Below are 15,784 nucleotides of genomic sequence, written 5' to 3' on the forward strand. Positions count from 1 at the left end.
AAGGAAACTATTTCTGATTGAAATTTGAGCCTCTGTGCATCTTTATATTCATGGAAAGAAACTAGCTGAGAAAGCTTTGAGAAGGGAAATCACCCTTTCAGACCATAGTAGCATTTTCACACCTACAGGCAAGTCTAGTTACAAAGCTCTGTAGACTCGATTCAACTCACTGACACCCTAGAAATATCATCTCTAGTCCTGACTGCAAACCTCTCTGTGGCCTGTGAATACTCAAACACCGATGTTTTTTCAGACAAAACAAACACTTTTATGATCACTTTGACATCTTTTGGAAATGCTAAGAAAAGCTGCTTCTTGGAATCCACTGCTTTTTCAATTCTATATTCGGTTGATAAGAACAGCCTCCCTGTGAACTCTAACAAGTTTCAACTACATTTGTCAGCAGAAAAACATGGATTAACTGCAATCCCCCCATATTGTCATAATTTAATAATGTGTATCACTTTCTTTTGGGGATAAAAATGAAATATTTTTACAGTGTCAGAAGGGACTAAAACTTTTTGGTCAAATCTTAAGACAGATATCTAACCTGTTTAGTAATGTGACATTTATTTGATAAGTTCCATTTTATTAGATAAGTTCCATCTTGAAAATATGGGTAAAAATGATGGATTTATTTTTAAAAACATTTCAAGTCTACCCTAACCTCAGAAGCGTAGTATTTAGCATTTCCTTTCTTTAACTGACTTTTCAAAGGAGAAACACTCCTTCATTGTCCTTCCAAAAGTGGGCTTGAGCTGCAAGGTGTTTTAGTGACAGAATTCCCGTTCAAGTTAAAATTCTCTCCATCTGCTCGAACAACGTCAGTCTTTGCTGCTAAACTCTTGAAGGCAGGTGGCAGTTAAGATTTCTTTTGCCTTTTTTTTCTTTTAATCTCAAAATAAATGTTAAATATCCCTCTCATTTTGTCTCTCGCTTAAAAAGCTCAGTGGTTTTCTTAGTTCTGTTTCATAAACCCGTACTGAATGCTTCTCCGGCGTACTCAGAGGAACTGTCTTTCTGGTCCTAGGGATATAAACATGACTGTCATGTGGCCTCTTTCCTTCCAGAGCTCATAATTTAGGAAGGGAGACAGGTGAGTAAATAACTAACTACAATCCTGCTTGATAAATGCCACGTTGGAGGTTTTGCACGAAGTGCCGTGAGAGCACCAGGAGTGATGGATTTAAGGGAAGAGGGGGTGGGGACGGGAATCGGGAAAGACTAAACAGCAGAAGTGACATTTGAGTTGAGCCTTGGGGGATGAATAGAATTTTGCCAGATGGACAAAGGGGTGTGGGGGTGGGGACCCTCCAGACTCATACAAAAACATGAGAGTGTGAAAGTTTGTGCCTTTGTCTGAGACGTGGTAAGAGTCTTAAGGCTGAAGGAAGAGTAGGGTTATGGAAGGGGGTGTCGGGAGATGACGTTGCAGAGATCACTGGGCCCATGTTGTAAAGCTTAAGTTTGACCTGTAGCTTCTAGGGAGTCGTGACAGTTTTAAAATAGGGGAGATCTCCGGTCTAGAAAGATCGTTCTGGTAGCAGAGTGTAAGGGGATTTGAATCAGGGTGACTGGGAACAAGGAGACCGGTTGGAGGCTATGAGCTTCTTCTACATGAGAGATGATGAAATGGGGCATGGACTTGAGAACCAGCTCCAAGGGAGGTCTTGGGAATTGATGAGATGTGGCCGGGGGGGTGGAGGTGAGGGGGGTTGGATGACTTGGGAATACAGTGATGCCGCTAGAGAGGATAGGAGAAGAAACAGCTTATGAGGTGAAGGTAGTGAATCTGATTTTGGGTGTGTTGAATTTGGAGTGGAGTTCCCAGCTGGAGAGTCCTAAAGGAAAATCCATAAATGTAGATAGAAGAGCCTGTAGGGAGATGGTGTGGGTAGAGAAATTTGAAAGTCGGTGATTTTTCAATCAGGATGAGGGGTGGGAGGACCTGCCTCCCCTGGATTGTGATATGTGGGGTTTCTTTTTAACTATTTGTACGCCGTTCCTCCCCCACCATCAGATTTCTGATAGTGCCCTGCCAGGGCGGGAGCCCCCAGGTGAGAATCCACCACCATGGTGACTCAAGAGAATATGGCCCGTTTCATTCATATTGGGGAGTAAAAATGGTGTAAGCACTGCTGGCATCTGTCCTTACAGCCTGAAACCACAGATAAAAGTGCCCAGGGAGAGACAGTATAGCAAGAAGAGAAGATCTAACTAGAATCCCTGAGGCACACTTCTATTTAAAGGGCAGATGGAAGAAGAGGTACCTGCAAGTTACAGAGAAGGACCTGCCCGTGGGAGAGAGTGGCATGGAAGGAGCTGAGGGAGGAGGGGTTTCCTGGATACTGGAAGAAGGTCAGCAGTGGCCAGTGAGGCCTGGAGGGACGGGGGAAGTGAGAACTGGCACGAGGTTTTGGCAGTAAGGAGGTTATGGTTGAGAAAAGCCTCAGCAGTGTGATGGGGTAGAAGTTGGATCACGGGGGCTGAAGAGTGAACCCCAAGGGTCAAGAAGTGGAGCTGGTGAGCACGGTCCATTCTCTCTTTTTTTTTAATATTTGGCTGCTTTGCGTCTTTGTTGCTGCTCACAGGCTCTCTAGTTGTGGCGAGTGGGGGCTACTTTTCGTTGCGGTGCACGGGCTTCTCATTGCGGTGGCTTCTCTTGTTGCGGAGCACGGGCTTTAGGCACGCAGGCTTCAGTAGTTGTGGCTCACGGGCTCTAGAGCACAGGCTCAGTAGTTGTGGCGCACGGGCTTAGTTGCTCCGTGGCATGTGGGATCCTCCTGGACCAGGGCTTGAACCCGTGTCCCCTGCATTGGCAGGTGGACTCTTAACCACTGCGCCACCAGGGAAGCCCCTCATTACCATCATTTTAAAAATCCTATGAGTCATACTATAGAGTGAGTGGCTGTTCCCATCTGGGTAGAAATGGTCGGATATGGTTTCATCCACAAGATGCTCCTCACAGTTTGCACAGAATGTGGGCAGGTGGAGGCAGAAGGGGAAATACCTGGAGTGAGAAGGATCCTGTAAACATGGGACTGAGGCCAGAAGTGTGTGTTCTGTGTTCCTGGGCCAGCAAGGAGCCCAATATGTCTCGTGCAGAAGGAGCGTATGGGTTACGAGAGGGAGTCAAGATTAGGATGGATAATTCAGAATTGGTGTTATAAATGCTATGCTATATTCATAGACTTGGTTTTGAAACCCTGCATGTGTTTCTATCTGAGCAGCCAAATACGAAATAAGAAAGTAAGTGGTCATTTTTAATGCTAGGGGCATTAAAAAACCTGTAGGTTTAATGCTAGGGGCAAAAAAAACCTGTAGGGGCAACGTTATATCTTCTCGAGAAATAATATTTGTGCCTTTGGTGCCACCTGTGAGACAGACTTTGTCCTAATAGAAAGGCCACTTCCATTTGGCCTTGTGTTTTGAAATTTAAGACCTTCATTTATGATTATTGACTCAGATGTCTCATGGAGGATTAGTAAAACTATTATGCGCTGCCACAGTCTCCTTTACAGGCTGTAATTCTCCTGGGGACCAGGCTTGGGCCTTATTTATCTGCGTATCTCTTCCAGCACTGAACACAGTTGCTGGCATAAACTAAGCATGCAATAAATTGCAGTCGAATTGAATTTTCAAAGCAGGCGAGGCTAGCCCCCTCGGCACTCGTGGGAGTGATTTGCAGCAGAGCTATGCTTTTCGAGTTACGTAACGCCTGTAATCTTGTTCTCAGGTCCAGCCTGATGACTGGAGGGGCCAAGCGAGGAGGACCCAACCCGTGGCTCTTCGAGGAGCCGGAGGAGACCAGAGGCTTGGGTTTTGACGAAATCCGGGAACAGCAGCAGAAAATTATCCAAGGTACTAAATACCCGAAGAGCGCGGGCTCAGAAACATTGTCAGATCTGTTACCATAGCCTTGGGGGTATCCCTCATACCCACTGAAAGTCGGAGGTAAAACTGTTGCTCTTGGAGAGCTCTTGGCGCTTTTGTGCCTCAGGGTACCTGAAGATCAGACAAACGCTGTGGTCCATCCAGGTAGCTCATGGAAGTAGGGATTCTCTCCTGGGAGAAGGACAGAGCAGTTCTGAGTCTGATCAGTCCAGGTGACTCTGAGGCGTGTGCCCCCTCCCTGTTCTCCACGATTGGGGATCATTCTCCAAAGAAAAAGACTCCATTTTCTTCACATATAAGTCAATTTGTTTTATTTTTTACTTTTTAATTTTTTATTGGAGTAAGGTTGCTTTACAATGTTAGTTTCTGCTGTACAAAGAAGTGATTTTGGCTTTTACCTTCAAGTTCATCTTGCCCAGTGGCTTTTAAAACTGCTAATTTCTTCTCGTTGTTAATTTCAGAAGTAACGCCTATTTGTTATACAAAGTTCAAACAATATAGGGATATATAAGGTGAAAAGCTGTATCTATTGTTTCTCCGATCTCAAACTGTAAACAGACTAACAATATATTTCCTCAGGCTTTTTTCTATACATATATACTGTATATTCAGTGTAAGCACACATATATTTTACATAAATGAGATCATGATATAGATAATTCCACAGCTTTTTAAAAAATTTAATACGCGTGATAGACATTTTTCATGTCAGTGTTACAGATGTTCTACTTTTTTAAAAACAGCTTTATGGAGGTGTGGTTGACATCGTAAATAGCACATATGTAAAGTGTATGCTTTAGTAAGTTTTGATACGTGTATACACCTGTGAAACCATCAGTACAATCCAAGTAATAAACATAATCATTACTCCTGACAGTTTTCTTCATGTCTGTCTGTAAATCTTACTGTCGTCCCTCCCACATCCCCGGGTAGCTACTGATCTGCTTTCTGTTGCTATAAATTAGTTTTTTTTTTTTCTGTATAAATGGAATCATACAGTATGTGCTCTTCTGTTGGGGATGGGGTGGGGTCTGGCCTCTATCTCAGTGTAACTATTTTAAGGTTCATCCGCGTTGTTCCGTGGATTAGTATTTCATTCTCTTATATTACAGAATAGTATTCCCTTGCATAAATTGACCACAGTCTGCACATCCATTCACCTGTTGATGCGTATTTTGTATTATACAAATAAAACTGCCATGAACATTCATGTGCAAGTCTTTGTATGGACATACATTTTCATGAATGACTGAGGCGTATGTTTAACTTTATTTGAAACATCTTTATTGGAATATAAGTGCTTTACAATGGTGTGTTAGTTTCTGCTTTATAACAAAGTGAATCAGCTATACATATACGTATATCCTCATTATGTTTAACTTTTAAAGACACTGCCAGACTCATTTCAAAAGTGGTTGTACAATTTTACATCGCCACCAGAAGAATGTGTCCCAATTGCTTCAGATCCTCGCCAAAGAGTGTTATAGAAAGTCTTTTTAATTTGAGACATTCAGGTAGGTGTGTAGTTACATTTCATCGTGGTGTTAATATGTATTTCCCCAATGACTGAATCTTTGCATGTGCTTATTTGTCATCAGCGTGTCTTCTTCGATGAAGTGTGTGTTCAAATTGTTTACCTATTTTTAATTGGGTTGTTCATCTTTTGTTACTGAGTTTTAAGAATTTTATAAAACATATCCTTTTATATGTTTGTCAGATATTTATGTTTTAGAAATATTTTCTCCCCATCTGTGGCTTATATTTTTGGTTTTCTTAACAATGGCCTTTAAAGAGCAGAGGTTCTTAATTTTAATGAAGTCCAATTAGAAATCTTTGACTACCTAAAGCCACAAAGATTTACTGCCTTTTTTTTCCTAGCAATTTTATAGTTTTAGGTTTTACAATAGGTGTATGGTCTGTTGAATTGATTTTTTTTAATATAGCAAGATGAAATGCATTTCTTTTTTTTTCATTTGCATATTTATTTGTTCCAGCACCATTTGAAAGAAAAGAGCATCCTTTCTCTACTGAATTACTTTACTCTTCTTGGAAATCAATTGACCGTATATGGTGTGGGCCTATTTCTGGACTTTCCGTTCTGTTCCATTTGTCCATTTGTTTATCTTTACATCAGTGCCACACTGTCTCCATTATTGTATCTTTGCCACAAGTCTTTAAGTCAGGTAGTATAAGTCTTCCAACTTTGTTCTTTTTCAAAATGTGACTGGCTATTCTAGATCTTTTGCGTTTCCATATGAATTTCAGAATCTGCTTTCAATTTCTACAAAAAAGCCTCGTGGGCTTTTGATTGGGATTACACTGCATCTTTAATTTGGGGAGAATTGACATCTTAACAATATTGAGTCTTCTGATCCATGAATATGGCATATCTCTCCATTTATTTAGTTCTTTTTCTCAGCAGTGCTTTGTAGTTTTCACTGTACGTCTTGTACATCTTTTATCAGATTTATCCCTAAGTAGTTCATATTTTTTTCTTATTAATGGCATTTATAAATTTCTACTTCTGATTGTGGCTAGTATAAAAATACAATTGATTTTTTGTATACTGACCTTGGATCATGCAGCCTTGCTAATAAACTCACTAATTTATTAACAGCTTTTGGGTAGAATCTATAGGACTTTCTATACAATGGTCAGTGCCATCTGTAGATAAAGACAGCTTTACTTTTTTAAAGACTTTTTTTAAGAGCAGTTTTAAGTACACAGCAAAATTTAGAGGAGGGTACAGAGAGTTCCCATATAACCCCTTTCCCCACACATGCATAGTCTTCCTCCATTATCAACCACCAGAATGGTATATTTGTTATGATGAATTAACCTACATTGATATCCTAATCACCCAAAGTCCATAGTTTATCTTAGGGTTCATTTTTGGTGTTGTGCATTCTATGGTTTAGACAAATATAAAATGACACATCCTTCATTACAACAACATACAGAGTATTTCCACTTCCCTAAAAATCTTCTGTGCCCTGCCTGTTTATCTCTCCCTCCTCCCTCAACCCTTGTCAACCTGTGATCTTTTTACCATCTCCATTGTTTTGCCTTTTCCAGAATATCAGTAGTTAAAATAATACAGTATGTAGACTTCAGATTGGCTTCTTTCACTTAGTATGTGCTTAAGGTTCCTCCATGCCTTTTCAAGGCTTGATAGCTAACTTCTTTTTAGCACTGAATAATATTCCACTCTCCGCTTGGACCAAGTTTGTTGATCCATTCACCTTCTGAAAGACATCTTGATTGTTTCCATATTTGGGCAATTATGAAAAAGCTGCTATAAACATCTGTGTGCAGGTTCTTGTGTACATGTAATTTACCAACTCTTTGGATAAATACCAAGGGATGCAATTGCTAGATCACATGGTAAGAATGTTTAGTTTTGTAAGAAACCACCAAATTGTCTTCGAAAGTGACTGTACCACTTTGCCTCCCCACCAGTGATGAATTGAGAGTTCCTATTGCTCTGCATCCTTGTCAGCGTTTGATGTTGTCAGTTTCCAGGGTTTGGTCATTCTAATAGACGTGTAGTGGTATCTCTTGCTTTAATTTGCATTTCCCTCATGACTTATGATGTGTGGAGCATCTTTTCATATGCTTATTTGCCATCTGTATGGTTTTTTTTTTGTTTTTTGTTTTTTTGCGGTATGCGGGCCTCTCACTGTTGTGGCCTCTTCTGTTGCGGAGCACAGGCTCTGGACGCGCAGGCTCAGCAGCCATGGCTCACGGGCCCAGCCGCTCCGCGGCATGTGGGATCTTCCCAGACAGGGGCACGAACCCGTGTCCCCTGCATCGGCAGGTGGACTCTCAACCACCGCGCCACCAGGGAAGCCCTGTATTTGTCTTTGGTGAGGTATCTGTTAAGACCTTTGGTCTATTAAGAGTTCTTTGTATATTTTAGGTAACAGTCCTTTATTAGATGTTTCTTGCAAATATTTTCTCCCAGTCTATGATTTGTCTTCTCATTTCCTTGATAGTATCTTTCACAGAGCAGATTTTAATTTTAATGGAGTCCAGCTTATCAATTATTTCTTTCATGGATTGTACCTTTGGTTTTGTATCTAAAAGTCATTGCCAGACTTCTCGTTTCCTGTTCTGCCTGTAAGGACCTTGGAAGTCACCACTCCATGCTAACAATCAGTAATATAATCTGAACAGACTGGAAAAGTCACCAACTTTTCTTGGATCTGTAAGAGAGGAGGGCACAGGGCAAATCACTTCCTGCAAGATTGGAGAGACAGGAGAATACAGGGAGTCACAGCTTACTGGAGCAGAGACTTCTGAGCAGCAGCCAGTGTGGGAACCAGTTGGGTAGGAAAATCTGAACTGTCATTGATGAGTGGCTGGAGGCTCAGTATGGACAAATCTGAGAATTAAAAACTCCAGGGGACCCAGTCATAGTGGGGTCCTCACAGTTATGTGAGATTCACCTCTAGGAGCTCTACCAGGTTCTCACAGTAAATACCAGAGAAAAATCCCCTCCTGTTTCTGGTAGAGAGAGGGGAAAAGGAACCATTTTGGAATATGCTAGAGCACTCTGTTCTTAACAAGATTTCATCCTCAGGAGAAACTACTTAACCAGGACCTAACTTGCTAAAATTATATCAGTCTAACTGACTTGGGGAAAAGGAAATGCCTAACTCTCTAGCCCACTAGCCACCCTGTCCCACCTAAGTGGCAAGGGGAGGAAAAAACTTTGAAACCCTTGTGACGTTCACAGCCCAGAGACATAGACTCACTAAAGACTGGGACCTAATGATAGGACTGTAGAACACTCCCTTAATGTCCACACTTTACCACCACCTTTTACTAAAAGTCTTTTTACAGCAGTACATTTTACCACATACATCCTGTCTAATAAGAAAAAATTACAAGGCACACCAAAAGGCAAAAAAAAACATAATTTGAGGAGACAGCAAGCATCAGATCCAGACATGCCAGGGATGTTGGAATTATCAGACCAGGAATTTAAAACAATGATTAACATGCTCAGGATTCTAATAGATAAAGTAGATCGCATTGAAGAACAGATGGGCAATGGAAGCAGAGAGGAGGAGCCAAAAAGAAATGCTAGAGGTCAGAAACACTGTAACAGAAATGAAGAATGCCTTTGATGGCCTTATTAGTAGACTAGATATGGCTGAGGGAAAGAATCTCTGAGCTTGAGGATATCTCAATAGAAACCTCAAAAAGTGAAAAGCAATAAGAACAAAGATTGATATAAAACAGAACAAAGTATCCAAGAACACTGGGACAACTGCAAAAGGTGTAGTAGATGTGTAATGGGAGTACCAGAAGGAGAAGAGAGAGGAAAAAACAGAAAAAATATTTGAAACAATGGCTGAGAATTTCCCCCAGGTTAATGGCAGACACCAAACCACAGAGTTAGGAAGCTCAGAGAACACCAAGCAGGATAAATACCAAAACATTTACACCTAGGCATGTCATTTTCAAAGTACAGAAAATCACAAAGATAAAAAAAATCCAAAAGAATCTAGAAGTAAAACAACACAAAACAAACAAAAAAGAACCCTTCACTTCTAGAAGAACAAATGTAAAGATGACATCTGACTTCTCAGAAACCATGCAAGCAAGAAAGTGGAGTGCAATCTTTAAAGTGTTGCCAAAAAAACCCTCCAAAACAATCTCATCAATCTAGAATTCTGTACCTTGTGAAATTATCCCTCAAAACTGAAGGAGAAATACTTTCTTAGACAAATGAAAATTGAGGAAATTTGCCAGTAGATCTGCCTTGCAAAATGGTTTAAAGGTTATTTAGAGAGAAGGAAAATAATATAGATTAGAAACTTTCTACATAAAAGCATGAAGAAGGAATGAAGTGATAAAAAAAAGTCATTGCCATACTCAAGGTCATCTAGGTTCTCTCCTATGTGATCTTCTAGTAATTTTATAGCTTTGTTTTACTTTTAGATTTATGATTATTTTGAATTTTTGTCAAGAATGTAGGGTCTAGATTCATTTTTTCGCATGTGAATGTCCAGTTGTTCCAGCAACATTTGTTGAAAGACTGTCTTTACTTTGTTGTGCTTTCTTTGCTGTTTTATCAAAGATTGTTGACTGTATTTATAAGGGTCTGTGATTCTCGGCTCTCTGTTCTGTTCCATTGACCAGTACCACACAGTTTTGATTACTATAGCTTTATAGTAAATCTTGAAGTTGAGTAGTGTCAGTCTTCTAACTTTGTTCTTCTCCTTCAATATTGTGTAAGCTCTTCTGGGTCTTTTGCCTCTCCATATAAATTTTAGGATCAGTTGATATACACAAAATAACTTGCTGGGATTTTGATTGAAATTGTGTTGAGTCTATAGATCAAGTTGGGAAGAACTGATACCTTGACAATATTGAGTGTTTCTATGCATGAATATGGAATATTTCTCCATTTATCTAGTTCTTTGCTTCCATTCATCAGTTTTGTAGTTTTTTTCATTTAGATCTTGTACATATTTTGTTTGATTTATACCTAAGTATTTCACTTTTGGGAGTGCTAATGTAAGTTGTATTGTGTTTTTAATTTCAAATTCCACCTATTCGTTGCTGGTATGTAGGGAAGAGATTGACTTTTGTATATTAACCTTGTATCCTGCAACCTTGCTATAATGGCTTTTTAGTTCCTGGAGATTTTTTGTCAGTTCTTTTGGATTTTTTACTTAGGTGATCATATAACCTGCAAATGAAGTTTTCTTTTCTTCCCAATCTGTATGCCTTTTCTTTTCGGATTGCATTAGCTAGAACTTCTAGTACAAGGCTGGAAAGAAGTGGCGAGAAGGGACATCCTTGTCTTTTACCTGACCTTAGTGGGAAAGCTTTGAGTTTCACATCATTAAGTATGTTGTTAGCTGTGGGGGTTTTTGTTTTTGTTTTTGGCTGCATTGCATCTTTGTTGCTGTGATCGGGCTTTCTCTAGTTGTGGCGAGTCGGGGCTACTCTTTGTTGCAGTACGTGGGCTTCTTATTGCAGTGGCTCCTCTTGTTGCGGAGCATGCGCTCTAGGCACGTGGGCTTCAGTAGTTGTGGCACGAGGGCTCAGTAGTCATGGCTCACAGGCTCTAGAGTGCAGGCTCAGTAGCTGTGGCGCACGGGCTTAGTTGCTCCACGGCATGTGAGATTTTCCCGGGCCAGGGCTCGAACCCATGTCCCCTGCATTGGTAGGCAGATTCTTAACCACTGCGCCACCAGGGAAGTCCAGCTGTGGGGGTTTTGTAGGTATGAAGTTGAGGAGCTTCCTCTCTATTCCTAGTTTACTGAGAGTTTTTATTAGTAAGGGACGTTGGATTTTGTCTGATATGTTTTCTGCATCTGGTGATATGATCATGTGATTTTTCTTGTTTATCCTGAAATCCTACGTGTTGGTCCATGGTTTCACCCATTAGCTGTAAACAGTACATCTGTGTCCTAAAAAGCACCACATGTCATAGCTGATGGTTGATGGGGAAATTCCTTTGATGTGGTACAATTTTGATGAGATGATTTTGGAGACGTGAGGATGCCTTAATGACACTGATTTGTCATGGTTGCAGCATTTGAACTTGTTGTATAAAAAGGAAATCTGTAGGTCTATAACCTGGCAATGGTTTATAACCCTGTATATTAAAGATGGCTTTCTCATAAAATCCTGAACCACACAGCCCTATGGTCAAACATTTGTGATGTTTGTGCCTCTGCTTTTAAAGGTGCTGTGACGGACAGTTGGCATGCCAGGGTTCGAGAAGGGTGGATGGTTTGAAGTGCTTGCACATACCTGTGCAAAATCAACTGGCTGCCTCTGTTCCTATTTTACTGTAAATTTTATGGTACTGTTCCTGTTGCATTCTCCAGGGAGCTTCTCTGTAGACAAACACCCCCCACACACTGCCCCCGCAAGTGGTGGAGATGCTGGGGTCTGAGTTTCCTGGTGTATCCAGGAAATCATTTTAAATCAACTATACTCCAATAAAAATTAATTTTTAAAAGTTGCCAGAAATGAAAAAGTGGACATCACTGCTGTTTACGATGATGTGTTTCTGCTTGCTTTTTCATTTCTGATTTTAGTTGTTTGTGTCCTTTCTTTTTTTTCATAGTTGGCCTGACCAGGGGCTTATTGAACTTACTGATCTTTTCAGAGAACCAGCTTTGGTTTCATTGATTTTTTTTTCTCTCTTGATTTCCTGTTTTCAGTGTCATTGATTTCTGCTCTAATTCTTAATATTTCTTTCCTTCTGCTTATTTTGGATTTAATTTGCTCTTCTTTTTCTAGTTTCCTGAGGTGGGAACTTAGACTATTGATCTTAATCTTTCTTCTTGTCTAATATATGCATTTGCTGCTATAAATTCTCCTCTATGCACTGCTTTTGTTGTATCATAAATTTTGATAAGTTGTGTTTTCATTTTCATTTAGTTCAAAATATTTTTAAAGTTCTTTTGAGACTTCTTTGATCATGTGTTATTTAGAAATGTTGTTTAATGTCTACGTATTTGGGAATTTTCCAGCTATCTTTCTGTTGTTGATTTCTAGTTCAATTCCGTTGTATTCCGAGAGCAGAACTGTATGATTTCTGTTCTTTTAAATTTATTAAGGTATGTTTTATGGCCAAGAATGTGGTCTATCTTGGTGAATGTTCCATGTGAGCTTGAGAAAAATGTGTATTCTACTGTTGTTGGATAAAACAGTCTGTAGATGTCCATTACATCAGCTGATTGATAGTGGTGTTGAGTTTAACTATGCCTGCTAGATCTGTCCATTTCTGATAGAGGGGTGTAGAAGTCTCCAACTATGCTGGTGGATTTCTCTCTTCCTCCTCGCATCTCTGTCAGCTTTTCGTCTCATGTAGTTTGCTCTGTTCGGTGCATACACATTAAGGATTGTTATGTCATTTTGGAGAATTGACCCCCTTATCATTACATAATACTCTTTAACCCTGCTAACTTTACTTGCTTTGAAGTCTGCTCTGTCTGAAATTAATATGGCAACTCCTGCTTTCTTTTGATGACTGTTAGTATGGCTTATCTTTCTCCATCTACTTACCTTTATTTTTTTTAATAGTTAAGAGATTTTATTCTAATAGCTGTAATTACACTGCTTGCTTGTCAAAATGAAAACTGAAAACTATACGAAACAGTTGATTACTAATTGTGTATTGAAAGCAGTAAGAGGTTCTGCAACACCAAAGTAAAGCAGTTCTGAGGTTTTCCACAAGGTAAAGGTTAACAGCTCCAGCTTCTTTAGTGTTTATCAAAATACAAAAGAAAAAAGTAGAGGTTATTTTCGATGGCAAATCTGACCCTTGCAGGCTGAGGGAGTGAAAGCACTGGGGCTCCGAGGGGCTGGGGTTCAAGGATGACCACCTGTGCTCATGCTGGTGGAACCCCAGAGAGCCCGGAGCAGGCAAGCAAGGAGACGGCAGGGCTCCTGCTCCAACCGGAGCGTTCCAGCCAAAGTGCCCATGCTGACCCAAGAAAGGCTGGGGTTCCTCCAAGGGGTCTGAGAGAAGTGGCTGCAGCCTCCAGCCCATCTCCTGGGCGGCCATGTGAGCACAAATGCTATGGGGTGTGGGATGACCCGAGACGGAGCAAATCACAGGGACCTTACTGTGACCATGCAGAATGGATCATGGCTGGTTCTGCCCCACTTCACATTCCCAACAGGAGATAGACCACCGGTGGACTGGACTCAGGCCATTACTACAGAACCTACACTAGGCACATTTCTCCCTTCTGTGTGTTCGAGTGTTCTCCTTATCTTGTAACTATTTTAAAAAATGCACCGAGTTTGGGTTAAAAACCAACCACCAAAATGGATCTCAACACAGATCTAAAGCCCAAGAGGAGGAGCGTCCGGCTCATCTGCAACAGTGACCCCTGGATGACCCGTGTGCCCAAAATCCCTTCTCAGTACTAAACAGTGGGTTGATTTTCTTTTTACAATTAAAACAAACAAACAGAGTAATATTGCATAGGAGTACCAGAAACTGCCTCATTGGAGACAAAAACTATTTAGATTAAATAAAAACCCAGTTGCAGGCAGCGTCTGCACGTGTACAGCACGGTGAAGCACACCGTGACCGACCAGCCTGGAGACAGCTTCTGGCACTCACACCCCAGGGGCACATTTGCCACATGAGAGTAAAGCAAGGGTAGGAGGAGGGGAGTGAATGGGGAGGAGAGAGGAGTACAGCTCACTCCTGGTTCTGGAGCTGATTGGACAGCCAGTCCAGTCCCTCATAGAGCCCATCCCCACTGGTGGCACAGGTGGCCTGAGTGTACCAGTTCCTGTGCCTCAGAGTGTAGACCCAGTTTGTCCGTGACCTCAGCTGCGTTCGTGGCATTGGGGAGGTCCTGTTTGTTAGCCAACACGAGCAGCACAGTGTCCCTGAGCTCGTCTGCTGCCAGCATCCTCGTAAGCTCCTCTTGGGCCTCATTCACACGTTCCCTGTCTTTGCTTTCAACCACAAAGGTGAGACCTTGTGTGTTCTGGAAGCAGTGGCACACAGAGGCTGGATCTTGTCCTGGCTGCCCACGTCCCACACAGTGAAGCTGATGTGCTCGAATTCCACGGTTTCCACGTTGAAGCCTGTAGTGGGAATGGTGGTCACGATTTCACCCAGCTTCAGTTTGTACAGGATGGTGGTCTTTCCCGCAGCATCTAGGCCCACCATGAGAATAGGCGTTTCTTTTTTGCCAGAAAGGCCCTTGAAGAGGTTTGCAAAGATATGCCCTGTGCTGTAGACTGGTGGGAGCAACACTGGGCACAGAAGCCCTTGGCAGCCGTGGCGCAGCTGCTGCTCGAAGGCAGGCATTGGTTTCGCTCCCACTCAGTCCATTTACTTTTAATCCATATATTTCTTTATATTTAAAGTGAGGTTCTTATAGACCACCTATGGTTGACTCTTGTTTTTTGATCCACTCTGACTGTCTTTGTCTTTTAATTGGTGTGGTTTTACTTCTTCGTTTCAGTCTGGATGTCTTTTTTCTTTCTTGCCTTATTACACTTGCTACAACCTCCAGTACAATGTAGGAGAGCAGACATCCTTGCCTGGTTTCTAATCTTATGGAGGAAGTATTCATTTGAAAGCCAGATGTGAGTTTTTCTTTGTTCAGTTACTAGCTATTTCTTTCTGAAAATATTCTTGAGATTTTGTTGTTGTTGTTGTTGGCTGGGATGCAGTTATTTGGGTCTTGCTTTGTCAGGTGGACCACAGCAGTGTTTATTTTAGAGTAAGGGTCAGCAAACCATGACCTATGGGCCACATCTGGCCCACCACCTGTTTTTGTATGGTCTGCAAGGTAAAAATGGCTTTTCTATTTTCAAATGGTTGAAAAGAGTCAAAGAATATTTCATGACTTGTAAAGACTGTATAATACTCAAAGGTTAGTGTCCATAAATAAAGTTTTATGGAAACACAACCATGCTCATTCATTTATTAGTTATGGATGCTTTCCTGTGACAATGGCAGGGTTGGGTAGCTGCACAGGAGACCATATGAACCAGAAAGCCTAAAGTACTTGCTCTCTTGCCCTTGATAGAAAATGTTTGCAGACTCCAGTCAAGAGGTGATTTCCCCCACTTCTGTGCCAGAGCCATTCTGTGTACCCTCTCTGGTGCCCTTTGAATTATGAGGTGACCTGGTGGGTAGGGATAGGAATTACGTGTGCAATTCCTGTGAGCTCAGAGTTATTCCTTCTAAGGCTTTCAGGTGGTTCTTTCCCCAGCCTTAATTTCCTCACACATCTGCCCTGATCAACGTTCACCTGAAGTCTCAGGGTGGACCCTGTGCAAATCTCCAGCATTCTCTCTCTGTGCAGCTCTCTGGTACTGTGGCCACCTGGACCTGTTTTTTGGATTCTTAATTCGGGGAGACTGCTGGGCTCTACCTGGG

General features: G+C 41.4%; 1 protein-coding gene and 1 pseudogene across 2 annotated transcripts in view; one reads left to right on the plus strand and one right to left on the minus strand.

Annotated features, from left to right (window-relative positions):
* The window catches only part of STX8 (syntaxin 8), a 240,353-nt gene that overhangs the window by 39,874 nt on the left and 184,695 nt on the right, over window positions 1-15,784 (plus strand). For both annotated transcript variants that reach the window (XM_019944173.3, XM_019944171.3), the window contains exon 5: window positions 3,737-3,861. In XM_019944173.3, coding sequence (XP_019799732.1) covers window positions 3,737-3,861 — 125 coding nt within the window. The remainder of the gene's footprint in view (window positions 1-3,736; window positions 3,862-15,784) is intronic.
* On the minus strand, window positions 14,084-14,704 carry LOC101327372 (ADP-ribosylation factor 1 pseudogene; annotated as a pseudogene).

This window comes from Tursiops truncatus, chromosome 20, assembly GCF_011762595.2.
Source record: "Tursiops truncatus isolate mTurTru1 chromosome 20, mTurTru1.mat.Y, whole genome shotgun sequence".
Taxonomy (NCBI): Eukaryota; Metazoa; Chordata; class Mammalia; order Artiodactyla; family Delphinidae; genus Tursiops; species Tursiops truncatus.